This window comes from Alligator sinensis, unplaced genomic scaffold (genome assembly GCF_000455745.1).
Source record: "Alligator sinensis unplaced genomic scaffold, ASM45574v1 scaffold1491_1, whole genome shotgun sequence".
NCBI lineage: Eukaryota > Metazoa > Chordata > Crocodylia > Alligatoridae > Alligator > Alligator sinensis.
Genome location: NW_005843059.1, coordinates 205,690 through 227,571, shown reverse-complemented (window position 1 = coordinate 227,571; position 21,882 = coordinate 205,690). Strand labels below are relative to the sequence as shown.

The 21,882-nt window shown below is 40.5% G+C and overlaps 1 protein-coding gene across 1 annotated transcript in view; it reads left to right on the top strand.

Moving 5' to 3' along the window:
• SSBP2 (single stranded DNA binding protein 2) overlaps nt 1-21,882 on the top strand; it is a gene marked incomplete at its 5' end in the record, with an annotated part of 243,120 nt that overhangs the window by 165,053 nt on the left and 56,185 nt on the right. The window contains 3 exons of the mRNA XM_025193504.1: nt 13,047-13,106; nt 18,844-18,910; nt 19,124-19,194. Of these exons, the coding sequence (XP_025049289.1) occupies nt 13,047-13,106; nt 18,844-18,910; nt 19,124-19,194 (198 nt within the window). The remainder of the gene's footprint in view (nt 1-13,046; nt 13,107-18,843; nt 18,911-19,123; nt 19,195-21,882) is intronic.

The following is a 21,882-nucleotide window of genomic DNA, read 5'->3' as shown; positions in this document are numbered from 1 at the left end:
TTGGACTCTTTCAGAATGATAGACAATCCTGACTTAACATTCATGGAGACAACAGTTTCAGTTTTTTCAGTCCTGCTCGTATGGTAGATTATGCTCCTTCCTTGGATGTGTTCAGACTATGGGTTTGGCTACAGGGGGAAGTTACCAAAAAGTAAGTGAGGGTATACATTTTCACAGACTACCTGCTTTGCACTAATGACAGGTGTGGACAGTAAATGTAAAGTAGCTTATTTTTACTCAAAATGGAGTAAATTACCTCACACTTAGTAGGTGTGGCTACACATGCAATTAATGCAAATGAATATACTCCAGTAACTAATCCAGATGTCACTGTCTACACATGTGTTTAAGCACAGTAATTTACTACACTGATGGATACCACTTGTATCTGACGGGACTATTCAGCCCCACAATATATTAGTCTACTGTGCCCTAATTGATGTGCACATATAGATGGTGTTGCTTTACTGTGCAACAAATTAGTTTGCTGCACCGTAAAGCATCTTGTGTAGATATGCCCTATGACCATCCACATGGGGAACCATGATGTGGAGATATTCAATATTTATAATAGTTTGTAGTTATGTTGGTTTATTGTGGATCAGTCTGAACCAATGCAACTGTTTTATCTGCTTTTAACCCAGAGTAGGTCAAGCTAAACTGGTTGTAACTTTAAACTGTTTCATTCAGATGTAAAGTTGCAGCAGTTTAATCCACTCATACCAGTATAGGAATAGACAGATAAAATAGTTACATGGATTCAGCTGGTGTGTATTCCAAAATGGTCAGTCTCTTTTTCCCCTTTTTTAAATAATATATCATTACATTTATCCACTGCCACAATACAGAGCACTTCTATAAATGCATATCCTAGTTTACTTTGTAGTAAATGTCCTGGGTAGACAAACTCTGAAATAAAAGATAAAAGATTAAATAAAACACATGTTTAAACTCTAGCATAGACCAGGCAACTCCAAGGGATTCGCCTGGACTGGCTAACACTTATTTGTTGCCGTTAATTATATCAAGAACACAGCCCAAATACCAAATGCATTTCAGAAAGTAAATGCATATGTAAAAGTTCAAATTTACTTTAAAATCTTTCCCATCAGATTTCCAGATGTTAACATTTAAACAATGTGCTGTAATATAGGAAGTTCTATATTTAGCTCCTTCCTTCATAGGCAAAATCCAATGTTTCAAAGATAGAGATTATGCATTGAGTTGCTTTTTCAAAACCGAGTAAAACATGGTAGTTTCCTTCAAGGAGTGATTTTTTTATCACTGTTTTCTAATCTAAATCCTAATGTTGGACCCTTAACTCCAAACTGAGGCTTTTAAATAGAAGTGGTGTACTTTTCAGAAATGCTGTGTACTTGTAGCTCCTCTTAGCTTCAGTAGATGATGGAAAGCCATCATTTTTTAAGATTAGGCCATTTTTATTTAGGCATATAAATATAGATTATTGGAAATTTTGAAGTTTTTTGTCACCAAATATTAAAACATGACTGAAAAGGAACTGTGAATCCTGCAGTCCAAATATTAATTTAACTCTGCTTAAAAACTATCACTCTCTAATACCAATATTTGGAAAGGTGATTGGTTTAAATAAGAAGAGCTTTCCTGAGAGCCATGTTTACAGGATTATAATCTGTAAAAATTGATAACCATTTTGGGTTTAAGGCACAAGAAATCTTGAAGATTTTACATTCTAAATTAAGCATGCATAAGAATTTTTAAAAATCATGCAAAAGAATAACAGAAAACAAACAAAAATAGTAACATTAGGTTGTGAAAAATGCTAGTCTCAAGGTCTTTGCGTCATCCACATCCTGTTGGATATTATTTGTAGATCCACTTTTGTAATTTGTCAAGAAGTCATACTGAATCATTATCACTTTTTCTGAATATCTATACCAGAAAGAAGCAGGAAAAGTATTGATGCTTCTTGAAAGATGTTTCTAATAGGGACATATTCTCTTCTTTTCTGCTTTTGTGTCTTGGGCTTTAAAATAAGAAGAATGAAATTTTACAGGTCTTTTTTTAATAGAATATCTTTTGCTCAGTAGCTGCTAGAAATTTTTATCATGGACTGCTGTAACAGAATAAGAGTGCTTCTTCCTGCACCCTCTCGAGGTGCTTTTTTAATCCTATATATTCAATTATAGTTGGGATCTTCTGTAAGGTCCTGTTGCAAAACATTAAAGACACTCTAAGATCATTTGCGTGAACCAAGTCAGGGAACTCAATAAATCTAGCATTTCTAGTCCTCATTATCTTCTCCATAGTTCTTTTTCTGTTTTTTAATATTTTCTTTTGTATAATGACTATATGAAGAATTGATTTGTTCTAGTTCCTTCTCATGATTTAGCAAAAGGTTCTGGTTGTGTTGCTTTGGTCTCAATGCCATGATGACTTTCCAGATTTGTTATTTGTGCTGTCAGATTATTAAATTTTGTATCTAGAGTGGGAATTACAACATAGATATCACCAAAGTTTGCTGCAAGTTCTGCATCATATAGTTTAAAAAAGTAAATAAGATGTTGACCTGTTCGAGCATGGGTGTGCGTTTGGATTTTGGTTCTGGTTTCTTTTTTTTAAATATTTCAGTTAAATTGTGGGTCAGCTTCTGAGCTCTAGTTGAGAAATAACCTGCATTTTGGGGCTGCTCTAAACTGCACTGGTTGCCAGCATCGAGTAGTAAAAATCATTACAGCATAGGGCCATTATATTCAAATCCATTTACCTCAATCACATCCCCCTCATGAGAGGTTGTATAGTAAAATGTGACAACTAAGGATTCTTTTATGCAGGCTGTCGCATCATAGGTACTATTTTTTTAAATCTATTACATGTTATTTCCAGGTATCCATGAGTATCCTACATCCCTTGCATAAAGAGAGCTCCAGAGAAACATCTTTCATCTCCAACACCATCTCCTTCCTCTCTTTGCCTTCAAAAAACATTTAAAAGCTATATGACCTTTTTTCCTCAAGTGCACCTACTATGAACCCATTATTATAGATAACATTTGCTACAGTGCAATTGAGAGGTGCCCAAAAAAAATGATTCATGATCAGTGATTCATGATCAGTGATGATTCATGGAGAAAACTGGCTTCTTTCTGTAATGAAAAAAGTCCAGACTAGATCATCCATTATGTATCACAATGGAATGTGAGGAGCTAGTTTCAAAATGTCTGAAACTGATTTAAGCTAAATCTGATGAATGTAGTATCAGACTTAACTGACTTGGGTCAAACCAGTTTATGAAACTTCTGTCCCAGACCCCTTCCTGATTCAAGTTAAATCAGAGTCCGCCAGCATCCCAGCATGGTTTTCAGCCCTGGGCTGTGCTGTGCTGTCTGCTTCAAAGAGCAGGACTGGCCCCGCCCCTCTGCTCCCTTGCTAGAGCAGTTATGAGTGGCTGACAAGAGGGTGCGGGGAACAAGCCTGGCTGGGAATACAACCCAGTCTACCAGGGAGTTGGGGAGGACTGCCTCCCCAGGCAAAGCCCAGCTGGGGAGCCAGGGAGTGGGGATTAAACACTAGGGCTGTGCAAAACGGTTGTGTTTTTATTTGGTTTCAGATTCAGCTGGTTCAGAGGACAGTGATTCATTTCAGTGTTTCGGATCGCTGTCCTGTTTCATTTCAGCTGAATCTGTTTTGGAGATTAGACTCTGCTGCTGGGCATGGCTTAAACTAACTTGTAAAGACTGAATCGATTTAGCCTCAGGCTTTTTAACTCTCTGTACTTAGCCAAGGTATCCAGTTCTCTATAAGGTAAAAAGGCTTTTTCAACCTTTTTTCTGTGCCTAACCTGGACAAAAAGAACTATTCCAAACAGGAGACTTTACCACACCTTCACCTCTCCTGTGAAATATGAATTTTCATTTTTACCTAGGAGAACTTTTATAATCTCTGCTCTCTCCTATGCCTGATGAAGGGTGTGTGCGCCCAAAAGCTTGCAAATAAATAAAATAATTTGTTTGTAAATATCCAGTTGGTCTAATAAAAAATATCACCTCTTCTACGAGTTTTGATTCCAGGTCTCTACAAGTCTTCTTAGGTTCCAACAGTTCTAAGTCCAAAGCAAGACTAGTATTCAATGCCAGGTAGGTGGCAGAGATATTTTAACTGAAAAAGACCTACTAAAGCACCAGCCACACCAGTATGTACTTTCTTTCCTGAGTTGTTCTTCCTTGGAAGTTAACGAGCTGTCAGAATTCTTTTCTGACTTCCAAACCATCAGATATACAATTCCTAGTGCTGGTAAAAGAGTTTCATGTTAATATCAAAGGGAAAATAAAGCCCCTTGTGTCAGTGTTAATAATGATAGCAACATGAGAAGATCAGTATTTTTGAGATTATATAATGTTTCTAATCTTCCACATTAAAGATTCTGTATTTTCTTTCCTGAGTTGTTCTTCCTTGGAAGTTAACGAGCTGTCAGAATTCTTTTCTGACTTCCAAACCATCAGATATACAATTCCTAGTGCTGGTAAAAGAGTTTCATGTTAATATCAAAGGGAAAATAAAGCCCCTTGTGTCAGTGTTAATAATGATAGCAACATGAGAAGATCAGTATTTTTGAGATTATATAATGTTTCTAATCTTCCACATTAAAGATTCTGTATTTCAGTTAAACAATGGATTTTTTTTTTTTTTTTTAATAAATAACATCAAAATTAAAAAGCAGAGTTTTTCCTTGGTGCTAAACCTTTGTGGTCACTTTAAAGTATGAGATAGTGCTCTAAAAGGATTTCAAGTCTCTTGATGAACAGTAATTGAACATAAATACCTGACAAGTGTCTATAATACTGCAGTGCTAATTTTTTGGTAATAAATACTCACCATTATATCAACTATATAATCTTTCCCAATAGATTAATTCTGTCATGTTGAGGTTAGATCTTGGCAGATATATATAGTATATGTGCAAGATCTAAATATTTCTGTCCAAAGAACATCAAGAATTAGAATAGCTGTTTGAAATTTAGCATATTTCTTAATCCTTTCCATCCCAGTTTAAATTGAACTTCTTAAAGAATAGGAGACAGATTAAATATTTCCATGCCTATACTGGAAGGAGATATGTAGTAATTTACAGTATATAAAGCTTCCTTTAAAACACAGCCACATCAAGCCAACCAAGGCCTACAGAATCATTCTGTGTAGCAAACTGTCTAATCATTAAGAATACTGATATAGGCTGTCAAATTACAGTCAGCCTTTATGCCTACTTTGCATACAAAATCATCAGATTTGCAGAGACAAATTAAACAATTGAGACTTAGCTGCATCATTTCAGAGAAGCATCCAAAATTGTCATTTCAGAAAATGTTAAAAATTATGGTTATTTACATGATTTTGTAAATTGGAAGAAAATATAGGACCCTGCATGTGGTAGTTTTATTATAGTGTGTGTGTGTGTGTGTGTGTGTGTGTGTGTAGGTGTTACGTGTATATATACCATATATACATGTATATATATATATAGGTGGTACATGTTGATGTGATCTAAAACATGCAGTGAGTCTTGCAGCTTATGCTAGTCTGGGGCAAAGGGGTTAAGAAGCTCCAGTGCCGTGCTATGATAGATTCATAGATGTTAGGGTCGGAAGGGACCTCAATAGATCATCGAGTCCGACCCCCTGCATAGGCAGGAAAGAGGGCTGGGGCTAGATGACCCCAGCTAGATGCTTATCTAACCTCTTCTTGAAGACCCCCAGGGTAGGGGAGAGCACCACCTCCCTTGGGAGCCCGTTCCAGACCTTGGCCACTCTAACTGTGAAGAAGTTCTTCCTAATGTCCAATCTAAATCTGCTCTCTGCTAGCTTGTGGCCATTATTTTTTGTAACCCCCGGGGGTGCCTTGGTGAATAAATACTCACCAATTCCCTTCTGTGCCCCCGTGATGAACTTATAGGCAGCCACAAGGTCGCCTCTCATCCTTCTCTTGAGGAGGCTGAAACGGTCCAGTTTCTCTAGTCTCTCCTCGTAAGGCTTGGTCTGTAGGCCCTTAACCATACGAGTGGCCCTTCTCCGGACCCTCTCCAGGTTATCCGCATCCTTCTTGAAGTGTGGCGCCCAGAATTGCACGCAGTACTCCAACTGCGGTCTGACCAGCGCCCGATAGAGGGGAAGTATCACCTCCTTGGACCTATTCGTCATGCATCTGCTGATGCATGATAAAGTGCCATTGGCTTTTTTGATGGCTTCGTCACACTGCCGACTCATGTTCATCTTGGAGTCCACTAGGACTCCCAGATCCCTTTCCATTTCCGTGCCACCCAGCAGGTCATTTCCTAGGCTGTAGGTGTGCTGGACATTTTTCCTCCCTAGATAGAAAAACTCTTTGCATGGTAACTGCATCGATACAGAGTTGTGTATAAGGTGGTAAGATATTCTTAAATAATGTTTTTAGCGTGTGGTTTACAATTGGTAAGGTAGAGAATATTCAAAGGTGGAAAATATTCAAAGCTTGTATAGGTCTATGGCCTGGGGTGAAAGGGGAAAGGAGCTCTGACACCTCACCCTCACTTCCAGTGAGGGGTCTCAGTCCATTATCTTCATATCAACAATGGCCTGTGATGTGCTTGACATAGATGTCCCTTAACCATTGGATAATATTGGATACCTTGAGGCATCACATCAGTTTTGTGTAGCAGTAGGGTACTCTGCAAGCTCGCAAAATGTTCCCATTGCTTGGTTCCCATGCTTCATGTGCCCCAATGATCAGCTCCTGTACTGCCATATCATATCCCTTCTCTTTCAGGGCATCAACCAGTGGCCTGTATTTCTACAGCTTTTGTTCCTGGGCTTCAGCAAAAGCCTGCCATCAGTTCTCTAAAAAGGATGGTCACAGTGCAGGCAGACTCAAACCTCCACCCTCTCCCCTCCGCCCCCAACCCAACAGGCAAATGTCTGTTGGGTTCAGTGGCACTGTAACTCATTGTGTTTTGTGTAAAGCACCATGATTTAGAGCACCTCCCCAACAGGCTGCCTAAATGTCTGTAGGCCTCCTGGCTGTGTTTCTATTTCTGCCCTTGTGGATCTTAGGCATCTGAATTATGGTTGCACATTATGCACCTCACTTGACTCAAGATTGAGTGCCTAGTGCAGTGGTTCTCCAATGTCTTAAGGCACAACTTTGCCTTTAGTGGCACTCTCTGCTAGGTGTGCATTGATAAAGAATTTTTGGGCTGATACCAATAGCCGATTTTTAAGGAGGCATATTGGCCAATACCGATCCAATTTCCAATACGCAGCCTGGCAGCTTGAAGAGCAGTGTCAGACTGCTAAGTCTGTTGTGGTGGAAGAGGAGGGGTAAGGGAAGAAGGATGTGGGGGGCAGATAAAGGCCTGAGCTGCTGATCCTCAGAACTTGTATGCCTCCACCACCCAGTGAAGCAGGTGCTTTTCAGAGCAGCACTCCAGGGAGCTATGCTATCTGGTTGATCCATCCAACACTGAGCTCAGGGCAAGCCAGCAAAGGTACACATGGGGTGAGCAACATTCCCTGTCCAGAACCTCACACTTTTCCTGGAAACAGAGGCACATAGGACAGTTCCATGTGCCCTGCCCATCTGTATTTTAGAAGACAAGCAGGGTCAGACCAGAAAGGGATGTGGCAAGATCAGAGATTCCTGCCTGTTTTAGGGTTATCCCAGAACTGTAATGCAGGCAGGAAAGTGTGCTTATGTTACAGCCTTTCCCAATTGCACCATGGCACCCTTGAAGGAGTCTTGTGGTCCCTGGTTAAGAACCACTGGCCTAGTACTTGTTCTGAGAAGCACTTAAATGACTGGTGGTGGTGTTGCCTATTCTAATATTATAAAAGCCTTTGTCTGTCTGTCTGTCTCTCCATAATGCTTTATTCGTGTCTTGGCAGCCAATCAGAGTGCTCTAGATGGACAGGACAGATGGTGGAGTGCTGCCATAACAGAGGGGACTGAGGGGCCGGAGGTGGGGGCAGGCCGGTGGAGTGGGCCTGGCCCCCCACACACTCCTTGGAGACAGAGGGGGACGGCAGGGATCAGAGCCCAGCCATAACAGAGGGGCTGGAGCCAGGGGCCAGAGCACCCCCTCGCCCCGCAACAAGAGCCACCAGGGACAGATGGCAGGGGGGAGGAATGGGGCACCCCCCCCCCCAAACCCCCCCCCCCCCCCCAAGCCTGCAGCTGCTGCACCAGACCTGCACCCACAGCCACCCTGCCAGGCCCATGCCCACGCCTGCCACAGGGCCTGCACCCACCTCTAGGCCCAGGCCCGGGCCCACCACCACCACCACTGGGCCTGTGCCTGCCGCTGCTGCTGGGCCCACAGCCACCACTGGGCCTGGGCCTGTGGCCACTGCCAGGCCTGCAGGTGTGGGGTGGCAGTGTCATGGGCACGGTGGTGGCCACAAGGGGAAGCGGGCCCAGACCCAAAGCAGCCGTGGGGGAGAGACGTGGGGGGGAACAGCCAAAGTGAGTGGAGTGGACCAGGCCCCAAAGTAGGGGCAGGGCCACCGCAGTGGGGGCAGAAGGCAATGGGGTTGGGCCTGCAGTGGAGGAGGGGAAGGAGTGGGAGCGGCCCTGGCCCTGAACCCAAACTGCGGGGGGGGACAGAGTCTGGCCTGAAGGGAGTGGGGCCAGACTAGCATGGGGGAAATGGGGGCATAGGGCTGAACACTGGGCTCTGTCCCCACCAACCCGCCCCATCATTTTTAATGGGCAAGTTGCTAGTATTTTTCATAATAGCATAGAGCACTTAGCCAGGAAGTGGGAAAATTGGGTTCTAGGTCTTTCTTAGCCACCGGACTTAAAACCCACATCTCCCACTTACCAGGGTAGTGCCTTCCCCAGAATCTTATGAAAAAGGTTGGGTCCCAAGGCCAGGAAGTTTTTCAGTGAGAGAGACTATGTTGCTGTCCTTTGTACTCAACTAATTTAGTGTTGTATGTGTGTGTTTGGTGTGTACCGAAGACACCTAATAGATTGGCTCCTTCAGGGACTTAGAATTTAGGTGTTGCTCCATTTCCATTCGGGAACACAGCCGAATTTAAATGGGAGTTAGGTGCCTAGGTATCCAAACTGGATTGCTTCTACACATGATCAGATGCCTAAGCACAGGTGTCCAGGGACTTTGCAGTCTAAGGTGTAGGGGCCTACTCAATTTTGCTGCCAAATAAACAGTTTTTCTGAATAGTTTTTTGGAACTCTGGTGTCTGAATTCTGCCTAGGTCCTCTTTGTTAACCAGTTTAAACTTGGTCTTTTATAAATAGACCTGGAATCTAGCTATTTCCGGAAGAAATTGCAGAAAAATAGCTATATTTAGGGACTATTTCTGGAGGGCTGCAATTGTACCCCGCTTTGATTCTTGGTCCACCTAAAATTTAAAACAAACTGCCCAGAAGCAGCAGCATTTCTTTTCAGACAGCAGTAAGGGAGTCTCCTTGGCTCATTATAATCTGCCTGATTCCTTCTAAAATCTTCATTCTGCAGGTGTTAATGACCCTCTTTCCTTTTTTTAATGGTCTTAATATTTCATTTATGAATTTAGCTGCCCCTGGTAATATAGCTCCTATTTCACAGCCCTGTAGACTGTTTTTAACTCTAGCTAAAAACATTAACTCAAATGTGGAAACATTAACTGAGGTGAATATTAACTCGGTTGTGGAAATAACTTTCAGCGAAGCATTGGATGCACTGTTAAGATGCTGAAGAAGGCTTGATTTTGTTTTATGAATCTGAAAGTGATGAACATTTAAATCTAATGACTACAGGACTAAAGAAACATCTTTTGAATATTTTTGCTTAGTTTGTAGTGTTTTTAATACAGAATATAGCAAATTGCATATAGTAAATTAATGCACATTCCTATAAAGTTATATTTATTTTTACTTCAAACTTAAATGGAATAATATAGCCCTAGGTCCCTACCATATTAGTAAAGCTCCTAATTTCTTTTTAGCAGGAGAAAAATGTGTTGTGTTATATGTGATGATGCAGCACACCATTTGCACCCCCCTTGTCAAAATATTAGATCCATCCATGGACATGCTCCACAAAGATAGTATAACTGAATACAGTTTTTCACAATCAGGGACTGAAAGCAGCATACTGACTGAATGAACCATAGCTATGAATGTGAGAGTGAACTGAAGACTAATAATGTTCAGATCAAGATGAAAAATATGTTTTTATATAAAGCCCACCCCCCATGTCAGCACTGTTTTGAAAAGTAAAATAGTATATAGTCCTTTCTCAGAAGGATGAAAAGGGAAAACACCTTTTTGTTCCAGGATATTATGTTCTTTCATTTTGCAGCAATTGGACCCTAGGGAGAAAGGCAACACTATTAAATTTAAGTACTATACAAAAGACTACGTAAAATTATTTAAATTAATTTTAAATATATCTGAATGACTTAATGAAAAGGAGAACCCATTGTGAAGCATTATGAGTACATTTAGTATATCAAAGATATATCAAAGAATGGGTTTCCATTCTCTTTGGAATGTGTGTATGAAAACAGTAGATATTCTGCAAACAATTTTCTTACATTAAAATGTATTTCTTCAGACACTGCTCATAAAATTCAGAAGTACAGCACTTTCATCAGTCTTAAAAAATTAAAAATATTTACTGAATTTACTGATCCACTTTATATCTGGTCCGTTAAATAATCACAATTTTTACTACCTATTAACCAGTCTTGTCCTTTTCTGAGTGAGACAACCTTATAAATACATTTGAGGCTCTTGCTCCCTGACAATACAGTTGGCAAATCCAAGCATCTTGTTTATTTTTCCTCTGTTAAAAGCCTTTGACGTTGTTAGCTCTGGGGTATTTGTGAAGTGCCTGTGGCCCTTAGCTTTGATAGGAAAGGTAGTTTTGGGGTTTTTTCTTTCTATTTGCTCATCTGTTAAGAGGTCTGTCTTCAGAAGTTTCACAGATGTCTCTTCTGTCATCTTTTCCACTTTCCCTGTGGTTTCTGGGTGAGACAATGGTATGGGTTGACCTGTGGTGCCGTTAGATTAATACAGGCAGTCCTCAGACTTACGACACAATTGGTTCCTGAAATCCGAGTCTGAGGTCAAAACGTTGTAACTTGGAACCAATTTTCTTATAAGAAGCAATGTTATAAAGGGAGGATTGGTTCCTGAACCAAGGCCCAATACCCTACTTTCACCAAAAATACCCCAGAATTTTGTACTCGATCAATTATAGATGAGTAATATAGCTACATTAGTGTATTTATATTGTAAATAGCAATCATATTGATTTGGAAGGACATCTTTGAGGTGACTTTGCTGGACTTTTTGAAGGGCTCTTGGTTGGAGTCTTCTCGGGAGTCTTGGCTGCAGATTTTTCTGAAGTCTTGTCTGCTTTCTTAACAAAAGTGTCCAAGGAAGTTTGGACAGATGTTCTCCAGGGAGATGAAGGACACAGCAAACTTGTTCGCTGGCGTGGCGTCGCATCAGATCAAGAGTTGTAAAGTTGAAACTAATGTCATAAAGTAGAAACAGGGTGTCAATTTATAACATTGTAAGTGTAAAACGTTGTAACTCTAAACGTTTTAAGTCGAGGACTGCCTGTACCACACAGTTGTGTTTTCACATGATCCCGGTGCACAGTATTTTTATTTCTCAGTGCTTCATTATTTGGTGATGTTACTATTTGGGGTAAAAAGCCATGAATGAAAGCCTTGTACTAGGAAGTATTTTGTCCTGACTTAAATAAATCAGCTTTCTTTTTGTCCAGATGTTCACGATTTGAAGGGTGTATTTGGTTCTTAATCTTTTATCAAGTGACTACTTTAACATTTTCTCCTCTTCCTTTTTTATCTAGATTTCTTTTTATCTAGATTTCACCATTATGATTCCTGCTTTCTGTCTTGTAATAATTCATTGTATTCAACATGCAGTTATATTTTGAGACAACTTGAAAGTTATAGCTGATGAAGTTTTCAGCTACTTTGTGTTTGGAGATGTAACCACTAGGAATGGCAGATCTGAATTTTGATACTAGATTTGGATCCCCATTTGTAGCTGGATCCAGTTTAAAAGACTGACTTTTGACTTATCGATTACTGATTCCTTCCTTGGCTGTCTGAAAGCCTGCGTTTCTCCTCTGTTGGCTTCTGGCAGCTGAGGTCTGCTGGAAGCTGAAACTATGAGAGAGCAAGGGTCTCTTGGATGGAGTTGAATGTGTGGAGCTGATGGGTTGCAATCCATTTGGTGTCAGGAGAAGGGGGTTAAGGTTTAGGAAATCCTCAAATAAGTCTTCATACTTATGAATACTTACACGATCAAATACAAAAGCTAAACCTTCTGATGCTATATAGTCAAGTCAGTCCCAAGGCCACTACAACTATTGGGGCACCTTAGATGCTGTAACAACCCTCTTGTACTCCACCCTGTTTGGCTACCTTTTTGCACTCTCAGTTGAAGTCCCATCCAGTCCTTGATATTGGTTCCCCAGCTCTTCTTGGGTCTACTTCTTTTGCTTGTTCCCTCCACAGCACCTTGCATTATGGTGTTGGCAAGGGTATCCAGATTTCTTGTGATGTGAATGATATATAATTTATATATATATAGGATTTTTGATACTATATGCATTTTGTAATATTAAAAAAGTGAAAGTAAATTATTTGAGGTATTGCATTATTCTGCTCTTACTGATGTCCACCTCTTTCAGGACCTTTTTCTTTATACATTTCACACATTCTTTGACTTTCCGTCTTATCCCAGCTGAAGGGCTTCCTTTTGATTATATTGTCTTAATGGTTCATTCATTTATATGTATATTGTAGAGTTCTTCATATCCTGCTTGCACAATATCTGCATCAAAATGTTTAAAAATACTTCTTGGGACTAATCTTCATAAAAGAGTTAAAATAGATATTGTTTTGCTAGGTGGTTCAGAATCTTCTACGTGTTGTTAAAATCTGTAAGGTGGACTCTTGAGAGTTGGTCTTCATTCAGACCATATATGTCATGAATTGATAAAATATTTATAAGTTAAATTGAGCTTTTCAGTTATTTTCCCTTTTTTTATAGCCTTTTATGTCCCCTCGATACCCTGGAGGTCCAAGGCCACCTTTAAGAATACCCAATCAGGTAAGAGCCTTATATCAAGGACATATTATTTGTGTTCCAGAAATATGGTGCAGTGGTTAGAGTGGGGAACATTCTACTTTCTACTAACTTACATGACTTAGGACTAACCTTTGCCTGCTCTATTTTGCCCAGCTGTCAAATAGGTATGTTGGTGTTATTTCATAGAGATAGCATGAAGTTTACTTAAAGCTTATTAAGTACTAGGGGTGTGCAAAGCAGGCCGTATTCAATTTGGATTCAGCCCAAATCGGGGACAGTGATTCAATTCGTTGATTCTAATCACTGTCCCTGATTCAATTCGGCCGAATCCGAATCTAAAGTTTCAACGCTGATTTGGTGAAGCAGTGATTCAGACATAGACACAGCTTTAAATGTTTTTTCTACATGCCCCGAGTTACCAGGTATGGCTCATGAACGCTGCGATGCTGGGGCAGATGGAGCATCCCACAGGAGCATGGGGGCCCCTCCCTCTGCATGCTTGTCAGGAAACCCAGAAATGGACCGAAACTAGTTCTGGTCCACTTCTGGGTCTGTTGGGGAGCCACCCCCCATGCTCCCCTGGCTCAGCGTTCGGCCACAGGGGAACCCTGTGTGCCCCTCCAAATCCAGGAAGCACCAGTCATCAAGCCAGGGGAGCCTGGGGGGTCCCCCAGTGCACTCCCTGATGGACCCGGAAGTGGACTGGAAGTGCTTCTGGTCCACTTCTGTGTCTGCTGCCAAGCGCGCTGAGACACCCCCCCCCCCCTTCCTGCTGTGGGATGCTCCATCTGCCCCAGCATCTCAACATTCACGAGCCTTCTGGTACCTAGGGGTATATAGAAAAAACATTTAAAGCTGTGTCTATGTCCAAATCTTTCCGACTCTCTCCAAATTGATTTGGGGGGTTCCAATTCAATATGGAGAGATTAGAGGATCTCCTGATTCAATTCAGATTCAGAGATTCAGCTGCCGAATTGGGCCAAATCTCCACTAAATTGATCTGGGACTGAAGCTTTGCACAGCCCTATTAAGTACTCTCACATCCTTGCATGGAAGGGATAGTGTACTATAAAAGTTGTTATTGCTGCTTTAGTTAAACATTTGTTTTAAGTATCCTGTAATTGAGCACAAAATATGTTTCTGCTTGTGGTACCTTTCAGTAATACATTATTCAATAATATACCAACATCTGACTTTCACTTAGTCTTTTTTTACTTTCTGCATTTTTAAATGTGTAAATACTGGCAGATAAAATCTGTATGCTGTGAATGCTATAAAAACTATTGCCAACCTGTAGTTTTAGTTTTGGAAGCTATTTTTGTCTGCACATTTTACATTATTTTCAGTTTCAAGCAATAACATAATAGCAGTGAATTACTGTCCTTGCAATTCATTTATGTTATGCTGCTTTCATAATTTACTGCTTTTGGCAACATTGCTTCCCTTTCTCCTTCAGTAAGTTACTGTATATATTGACAGCGCATGGAAGTAATAAACTATTGTAACACAACTTTAAGGTTGAAATTTTCGTTATAAAAAAGTCAGTAAAATCAGAGTTAAAATTCCCACAGTAGTTATAACTCTACCCCCTGAGCACATGCATTGCATTAGGGTATTATATTTACTTAATTATACATGGAAATGCAACATATTTTTCAACAGGAATATAATAAGATATACTGGAGAGGAGCTGCACTCCTTCATAAACCCATACACATTCCAGATAGTTCACGAATCAACTCTTCAGACTGGATAACCTGCATTGAGACTTTCCTCCTGATTCCATATTTGCTACCTGTCATCTGTGGCAGGGATGACTAGATCCAGTTTCACTAGAATTTGACGTTTCTGTGATTCGTTTTGTGTTTCTGTGTGCAGGATATCACTTTTTTCTACATATCAATATAACTTTTTTTACATATCCTGAATCACCAAAGTAAATAACAACGTTCTCATTGACTGAAACAGTGCAAGAGCAAATTCTGTGTTCCATGAATTATATAATGAAATATCCTGTAGTCAAAATGTTTAGTCAAAAGGGAAAAGAGAAAAGCTTAATTCTGAGTTTCTGACTCTTGGGCAATTAAACCTCTCCTGTAGACTACCTTCAGATATAAACATACTGACACATCATGCTGAGTAATAAACATTCCTATCCTATGACATTACTTTCCAGTCAACCTAAAAGGATTAGTTCTTTTATTAAACAATGCAAGTATTACCTGAACCAATCCATTTCATCATACCAAACTTACTTACCCCAGATAACATTTTTATTATGACTAAATTATTTTTGGGCTTTTGAAAGAACATCCAGCCACAAAATTCCAGTTACAATTAAGCTTGTTGAAGGATAACTGTACTGCAGGTATTATTGTAAAAAGCTAGAGAAATAAATGTTAAACCTTATTCTCTTAAAACAAACTCAAAGGACAGATAATAACTTGGAGATTTAAAAATAATATGCTAAGTTCAGGCCAGTGGTGAAGTAACAATGCATTATATCTTCATGCTTAAGGGCAAGATTTGGGACTAAGCTTAGAAACCCTTGTTTCCTGTGTAGATGGATAATGAGCTTATCTTTGAGTTAATGCCTGTGAATGATAAGGGAAGATAGATGCTAAAATATCCCCTTCATCTGAGCCAGTATTTTGAATACTATGCCACTGGCTGAATTATGGCTCATCCTTAGAGAAGATCACAAAGCCACCCTTCTAGCCAAGTAAAGAAGGATGTCAAACTGAAACATGGAAAAACAGAGAAAAAACTAGTCCTTGAATCAAGAAATAGATAACATAACATGCTCAAAAGCCAATGGAGAAAAAAAGTGAATTATGTTAAAATACAGGTTTTGAACTTAGTACGTGCCCATCCTAAGGGGGTGGGGGAGTAGCAACCAGTGCTTCAGGAGTGGTTGCACCCCCTGTTCCCAGCCCCCCACCTCAAAACTTCAGAGCAGGCAGACCATACCATGGGAACAGCAGACAGGGACTTTAAGTTCTCAATTAAGTAAGAATCCCCCCACTCACCCTCCACACTGTCAGCACCTCCCCTCTATGCTCAATAGCACTTCCCCTCCACTTCCAATCTCTCTTCATCCCCTTTACTTATGCATAGGCACATCTACACATGCAATTGATATGAAACAATAAACTCGAGAGCAGTAAACTCTGGAGGCAGAGGGCCCCGTGGGTCCATCTGCTAGCCCAGGGCTGCTTCCCCCTAGCTCAATATGTGGTGGAGGGGCTGGTTAGGGCACAAGGGTGCTTCAGTGCAGGGCTAGCTGACAGGCAGTCCCTGCACTGGAGCACCTTTGTGCCCCAGCCAGCTGGGGCAGCATCCTATATGTGCACTGCTGTGGGGTTTTAGTTTGCTCCAGCCTAATAGGAGACCATGTGTAGACACGGAGATGTTTACTGCACAGCTAATAGTCTACTGCGCGGTAAACCTCTCATGTAGATGTGCCCCCTCTGGGCAAAGGAAAGGGAGACTTGCCTGGCATTGCCACTATCCTAGGTAGTACTGCTCCCTGTCCATCCAGGGTTGCAGGGAGCAGCTGTTTGGGGAGCTGAGCTTGGCTTGGAACAACAGTGGTGGCAGGTAGGTTCCCCCTCCCTGTGCCAGCTCCCACACTGGCAGGGAATCAAAAAACCACAGAAAAGTAAGCCTAGACCTCCATAGGTCAACTAGTCCAGCCGTCTACCTAAGGCAGGATCATCCCTATCCAGACCATGCTATACAAATCCATAATCTAATCTCTTAGTAAAACTACAGTCAACCCTGACACAATACAAGATATAACACTCTCATGTGCTACAGGTAAAGCAGGGGGCGCATGGCAGCCAATGTCCTTCTTCTGTAAAAGATTGTTAATGCATGCTTAAGAGAGCCCAGGTAGAGGGTCACATTTCTTGATACAGAGGAAGACAAAATCCCCCCCACAGTCCATACCAATCTGACCATGGCGTAAAATTCCTTCTTGAACCCAAATATGGAAGTTGATCTGATCCTGAGTGGAGAAGCAAGACTGTCTAGCCAGGAACCTCCAGGTTTAAGTCCCAGCAGGAGCACTGGCACATACCCATCAATCCCCAACCTTAGCTGCAGCCAACACCCAATGCCTCTGAGAAAGGCGTAAAAAAACCCTGACGTGTAGCAACAAAGGCAATGAGGGGGAGATTAGAATTTCCTCCCAGCCAAATGAGACAACACCTAAAAGCATGGGAAATTCCCATAGTAGAATATATCGGCATATATATGCCCAGATCATCCCCAACTAGTGGCTACCCAATCTCTTCTTGAACACTGAACACCTCCAGCAGTGGAAAGTTCGCAACCTTTGTTGGCTGTCTTTCCCACTGCCTCATTGTTCAAACAGTGAAGAACAGCGATATCCTGTTACAGGAAATCAGGAGAAAGACTCCTGATATCCATGCCAAGCCTACTTTGCTGCAATTTCAAGCCAACATCTGTATCCTACACCGTACAGCAAGAGGGAAAAGTATTTTTCCTCTTCTCCATTGCAGCCCTTCAAGTATTTGAAGACTGCTATCAGTCTCTGCTATGTCCCCTCTTAAGCATCTTTTCCACAAGCTGAACTTGCTAGCTCCTTCAGCCTCTCCTCATATGATGTGCTTGCAAGGCCTTTGTTATCTTTATTGCTCACCTCTGGACCCTCTCTAACTTCTCCACATCCTTTGTAAAATGTGGAGACCAACGCTGTGCATAGTATGCTAAATGAGGCTTAGCCAGTGGCAAGTAAAGAGGAACTATGACCTCCTGCATCTTGCCACCTAATGCTTCAATTATTGCATCCCAAAACCTCATTTGCCTTTTGTGCACCTGCATCACACTGCAGACTCATGTTGAGTCTGTGATCTACCAAGATTCCCAGATTCTTCTCCATAGGGCTGCCATCCAGCCAGGTGTCACCTATTTTGTATTTGTCTTTTTGATTTTTCTTCCTGAGGTGTAGCATCTTGCACACTCAGGGGGACTGAGCACAGAATGGAACCTGGCTGCCACTACTCCTGCTGTCCCCAGCTGAGCCCAGCTCGCTGGGCAGCCTAGTTGGAGTGGAGCAAGAACAGCTCTGATGCTCCTTCTCCTCCCCCCATTCCAGCTAGGCTGCATGGGGGACTGAGTTCAGCTGGGGACAGCAGCAGTGGTGGTGACCAGGCTCCCCATCCCTGTCAGGTCCCCTCCCCCTGGGTGTTCCCTACCAGCCAGGAGCAGACACAGGAAGGGGGAACCAGCTTACTACTGCTGCTGCCCCTGGCTGAGCCCAGCTCCCTACGCAACCACAGCTAGAGAGGGCAAGAGGGGGAATGGAAGGGTAAGGGAGATACTGCTAAACGTGAAAGGGAAAGGATGGGATGCCAAAAGCATGGGTGGGGGGAGAAGCTGATTCTTACCTGATTGAGGTCTAAAAAGAAGTCTCTGGCTGCTGCATCCCAGTGGCGTGAGAGGGGAAACTGGCAGTAGGGAATGCAGCCACCCCTGCAGTGCTGGTTGCTGCTTCTGCAAACCCCCACCCTCCCCCTGGACACACACACCTTTTAAAATCATGGATCCACCTATACATCCATGTACAGGGTGGGGTCTGTCTGTGTAATCTAATTGCATGATATGGCCCTATGTCTATAGCAGAATTAAAGGCTTCCTGTTACTTGAGTAATAGAAAAAAAATCAGAAAAAAGCAAAATATTGTTTAAAACATGAGTTATATCCCCTCTTCATATGCTTTTTACATCTATAGGCACTTGGTGGTGTCCCAGGAAGTCAGCCATTATTGCCTAGTGGGATGGACCCAACACGGCAACAAGGTGAAGTGCCTGTATGCTAGGTGTTAAATGTATGTATAGAATATCACCCTTCTGTTTTTTTAGAAAAAAACTCTGTGATGTAAGACTTGTATCTCTTATAAATTGCACTACAGTTATATAACAGCTTTCAAAGCTATGAGGTAGCAATTTGTTAGTGATCATTAAGAAAGTATCTAAATACTCCACAGTTGTTAGAAATACTTCTTTTTTCAGGACATCCAAACATGGCTGGGCCAATGCAGAGAATGACTCCTCCAAGAGGAATGGTTCCCTTAGGACCACAGGTACTGTGTGTGTGTGTGTGTGTGTGTGTGTGTGTGTGTGTGTGTGTGTGTGTGTGTGTGTGTGTCTTTATATATTACATATAAAGATAGTATTGAATTAAAATTAAAATATGTCAACAATTTTCCTTTAATCCCATTCTTGAAAGGATTTTCTCTCTGCCATAAAAATTAATTCTGGTTTGAAAACTGACAGAGTCTAAAGCTGTAAGGAAATTTATTTTCAAAGATCTATTTAATTTATCTTAAATTATGCAATTGTAATTGAAATATAAAGTCTTACCTGTTTTGTGCTTGTATAACTCTCAAAGTTTCAGGAAAGTTAAGCTTATCCTACTTTTAGTGGATATTACCATCTAAGGCTAGGATCTGAAAAGGAGCCTAATGATCAAGCAGCTAACTCTCTTTGGCTTCTTTGAAAATCCTAGTCTAATTGATCATGTTTTTGGAGGGAAATGTAACCCCACAGTACAGCAAGAGTATTCATAATCTATGTAGCAAAGACAAAACAAAGCAAATTATTTTTTCTAAAGTATTTTAATTTTAATTAAAATCAATTAAATTTTAATTTTAGGACCACAAATTCCCCACTCTAATTATTTTTTGTATGCCAGAAATATTTTAATTTAACACTATTACTAATCTTTATATACAAATTGTCAGACTTTCTCCAGATCTCCTATGGAAGAAGTGCAGCCAGCCTGCACATATGTATTAGCCTTCCTTCTGCTGTTATAATTATATACAGGTTCTTTCTCTTTATTAAAGTAAAAACTAAGTAAAAAATTATAAATCTTCCACTTGCAAAAATGACTAAAGTGGAAATCAGTGTTAGTCTGATACATACCAAAGTAGTCCAATGGATTGCCCATGACATATTATTTAGCTTTTTCTGCCTAACTCAAGTATACAAATATACGAAAAGAAAGAGAAAAAAACCCAAAGTTGGAGAACTTTGGTGTTTTTTCACTTACTTTTCGGATATTTGTTTGTTTAGATGTATGTTATAGCTATTTTGGCCTCATCTCATATGCTAAAGAGATATTTGGGGTACCTTCATCCTTGTATACTGTGATTCCTTCTTTCAGATAGTCACCCTACTGACTTGTTTTATCCTATGGGATCTGAGTTTAGTTTTGAATTACTGGGTAGCTCTTCCTTTTAAACCTTTTCAGGATTGCCTTTCCAGTTTTCAGACTTTCTGGAAGAAATCGATTCTGTATGTATAACCAACAAAAAATGTATTTAAATTCATATGCTGGTTTTTCTGCAACACTTAAGTCTTTCTACAACTTACCTTTTTAAGGGTGGAAACTTAAGCTTTGAAGGGATGCCACATGAAGTTAAGCAGACACTATATGCAAGCATTAGTAACTGCACATGGCAGGCAAGTCTGATTATCAGTTTTCACAGGCATGATTTTCAGTTTTTATTCTCTTTAAAACCCCATTATTAATTCCTTGTTGGATTCTTCTTTCCATGCTTTAATCATCAGGGCTTTGGATAGGAGAAAAATTGGAGGGAAAATAGAGAATTCACCTATAACTTACTTGAGTTTTCCAGATTAGTCTCTTCTACAGATCCATGCTCATATTTCATCTTCTCATTTGTCTTGTGAGCAATCAGTTTTAAGAACCTGAAGGGCAAACTGACTGTGTGCCTTTGTGGGCACATTAGAAGTTAACTTGCATTGTCACAGTGTGACGTTGCCTGAGGTCTTGTCTACACTTGGAGAGTTTTGATGGTTTACCTCTATCAGAGTAGGTAAACTGGCAAAACCCTTGGGGCATGTCCATATTTCTAACTAACCAGGTAAGCCAGCAGTTACTCAGTTACTCCCAGGTTTAAATGATCCTGATGCTCAGATATCCTAGAACAAGGATTTCTGGAATTGAATGATATACAGAACTCTAAAGTTGGGTAATCCAGTTATACTATCTCTAGTGCCTCTTATGGTGACATAATTGTCTAAATCTCTGTGGTAAGTAATTGCCTGTCCCACCTCATTTGAATACACTCTTGTTAGGAATACTTTATTCCATATTTCCCTGAATAGATCAGAAAAAAGCAGAACTAGTACAGATGATAGAGTGAATAATGAATGTGAGGTGAGACAGGTTGCTCTATTTACACACATTTTAAGTGTAAAGAAGGAACTATTTTAGTCTTTCAAGTAAAAAATACAATTCTAGCCTTTTGCCTTCTTGTGTCCTAATCTAAATATTACTTGAGTGCACACTTTGGTTTTATATAATACAGTTTTGGATAACTTTTATAGATATTTTCTATGACATTCATCATCCTACTAGCTATATAATATTCATGTTTGTTGTCTCAAATTGGTTACAAAAGAAATTTAGTAGTTATTTTGTGTATTATAGAAATGAAATAATATATTGTAACATCTTCCTGTAAAAGTTTCCTGAATTCCATACTGTGGACACGCCAGAAAAATCAATTTTTCTGCCTTGGGATGAGCTGTCTTGGTTTAAATGTTGAGCAAATTATTGAATTTGTTTCTCATTGACCTTTGACTTTTACTTCCATATCTTCATGGAACAATTGGCATTTCACGTATGGCTACTACTTGTATTTTAAGAACTCTCTAAATAAGCAGTGTATTAGGTATACATATTTTACATTGGAAATATGTATTTTTAATCAAGAATGGGAGCTCCTGAAAGAATGAAT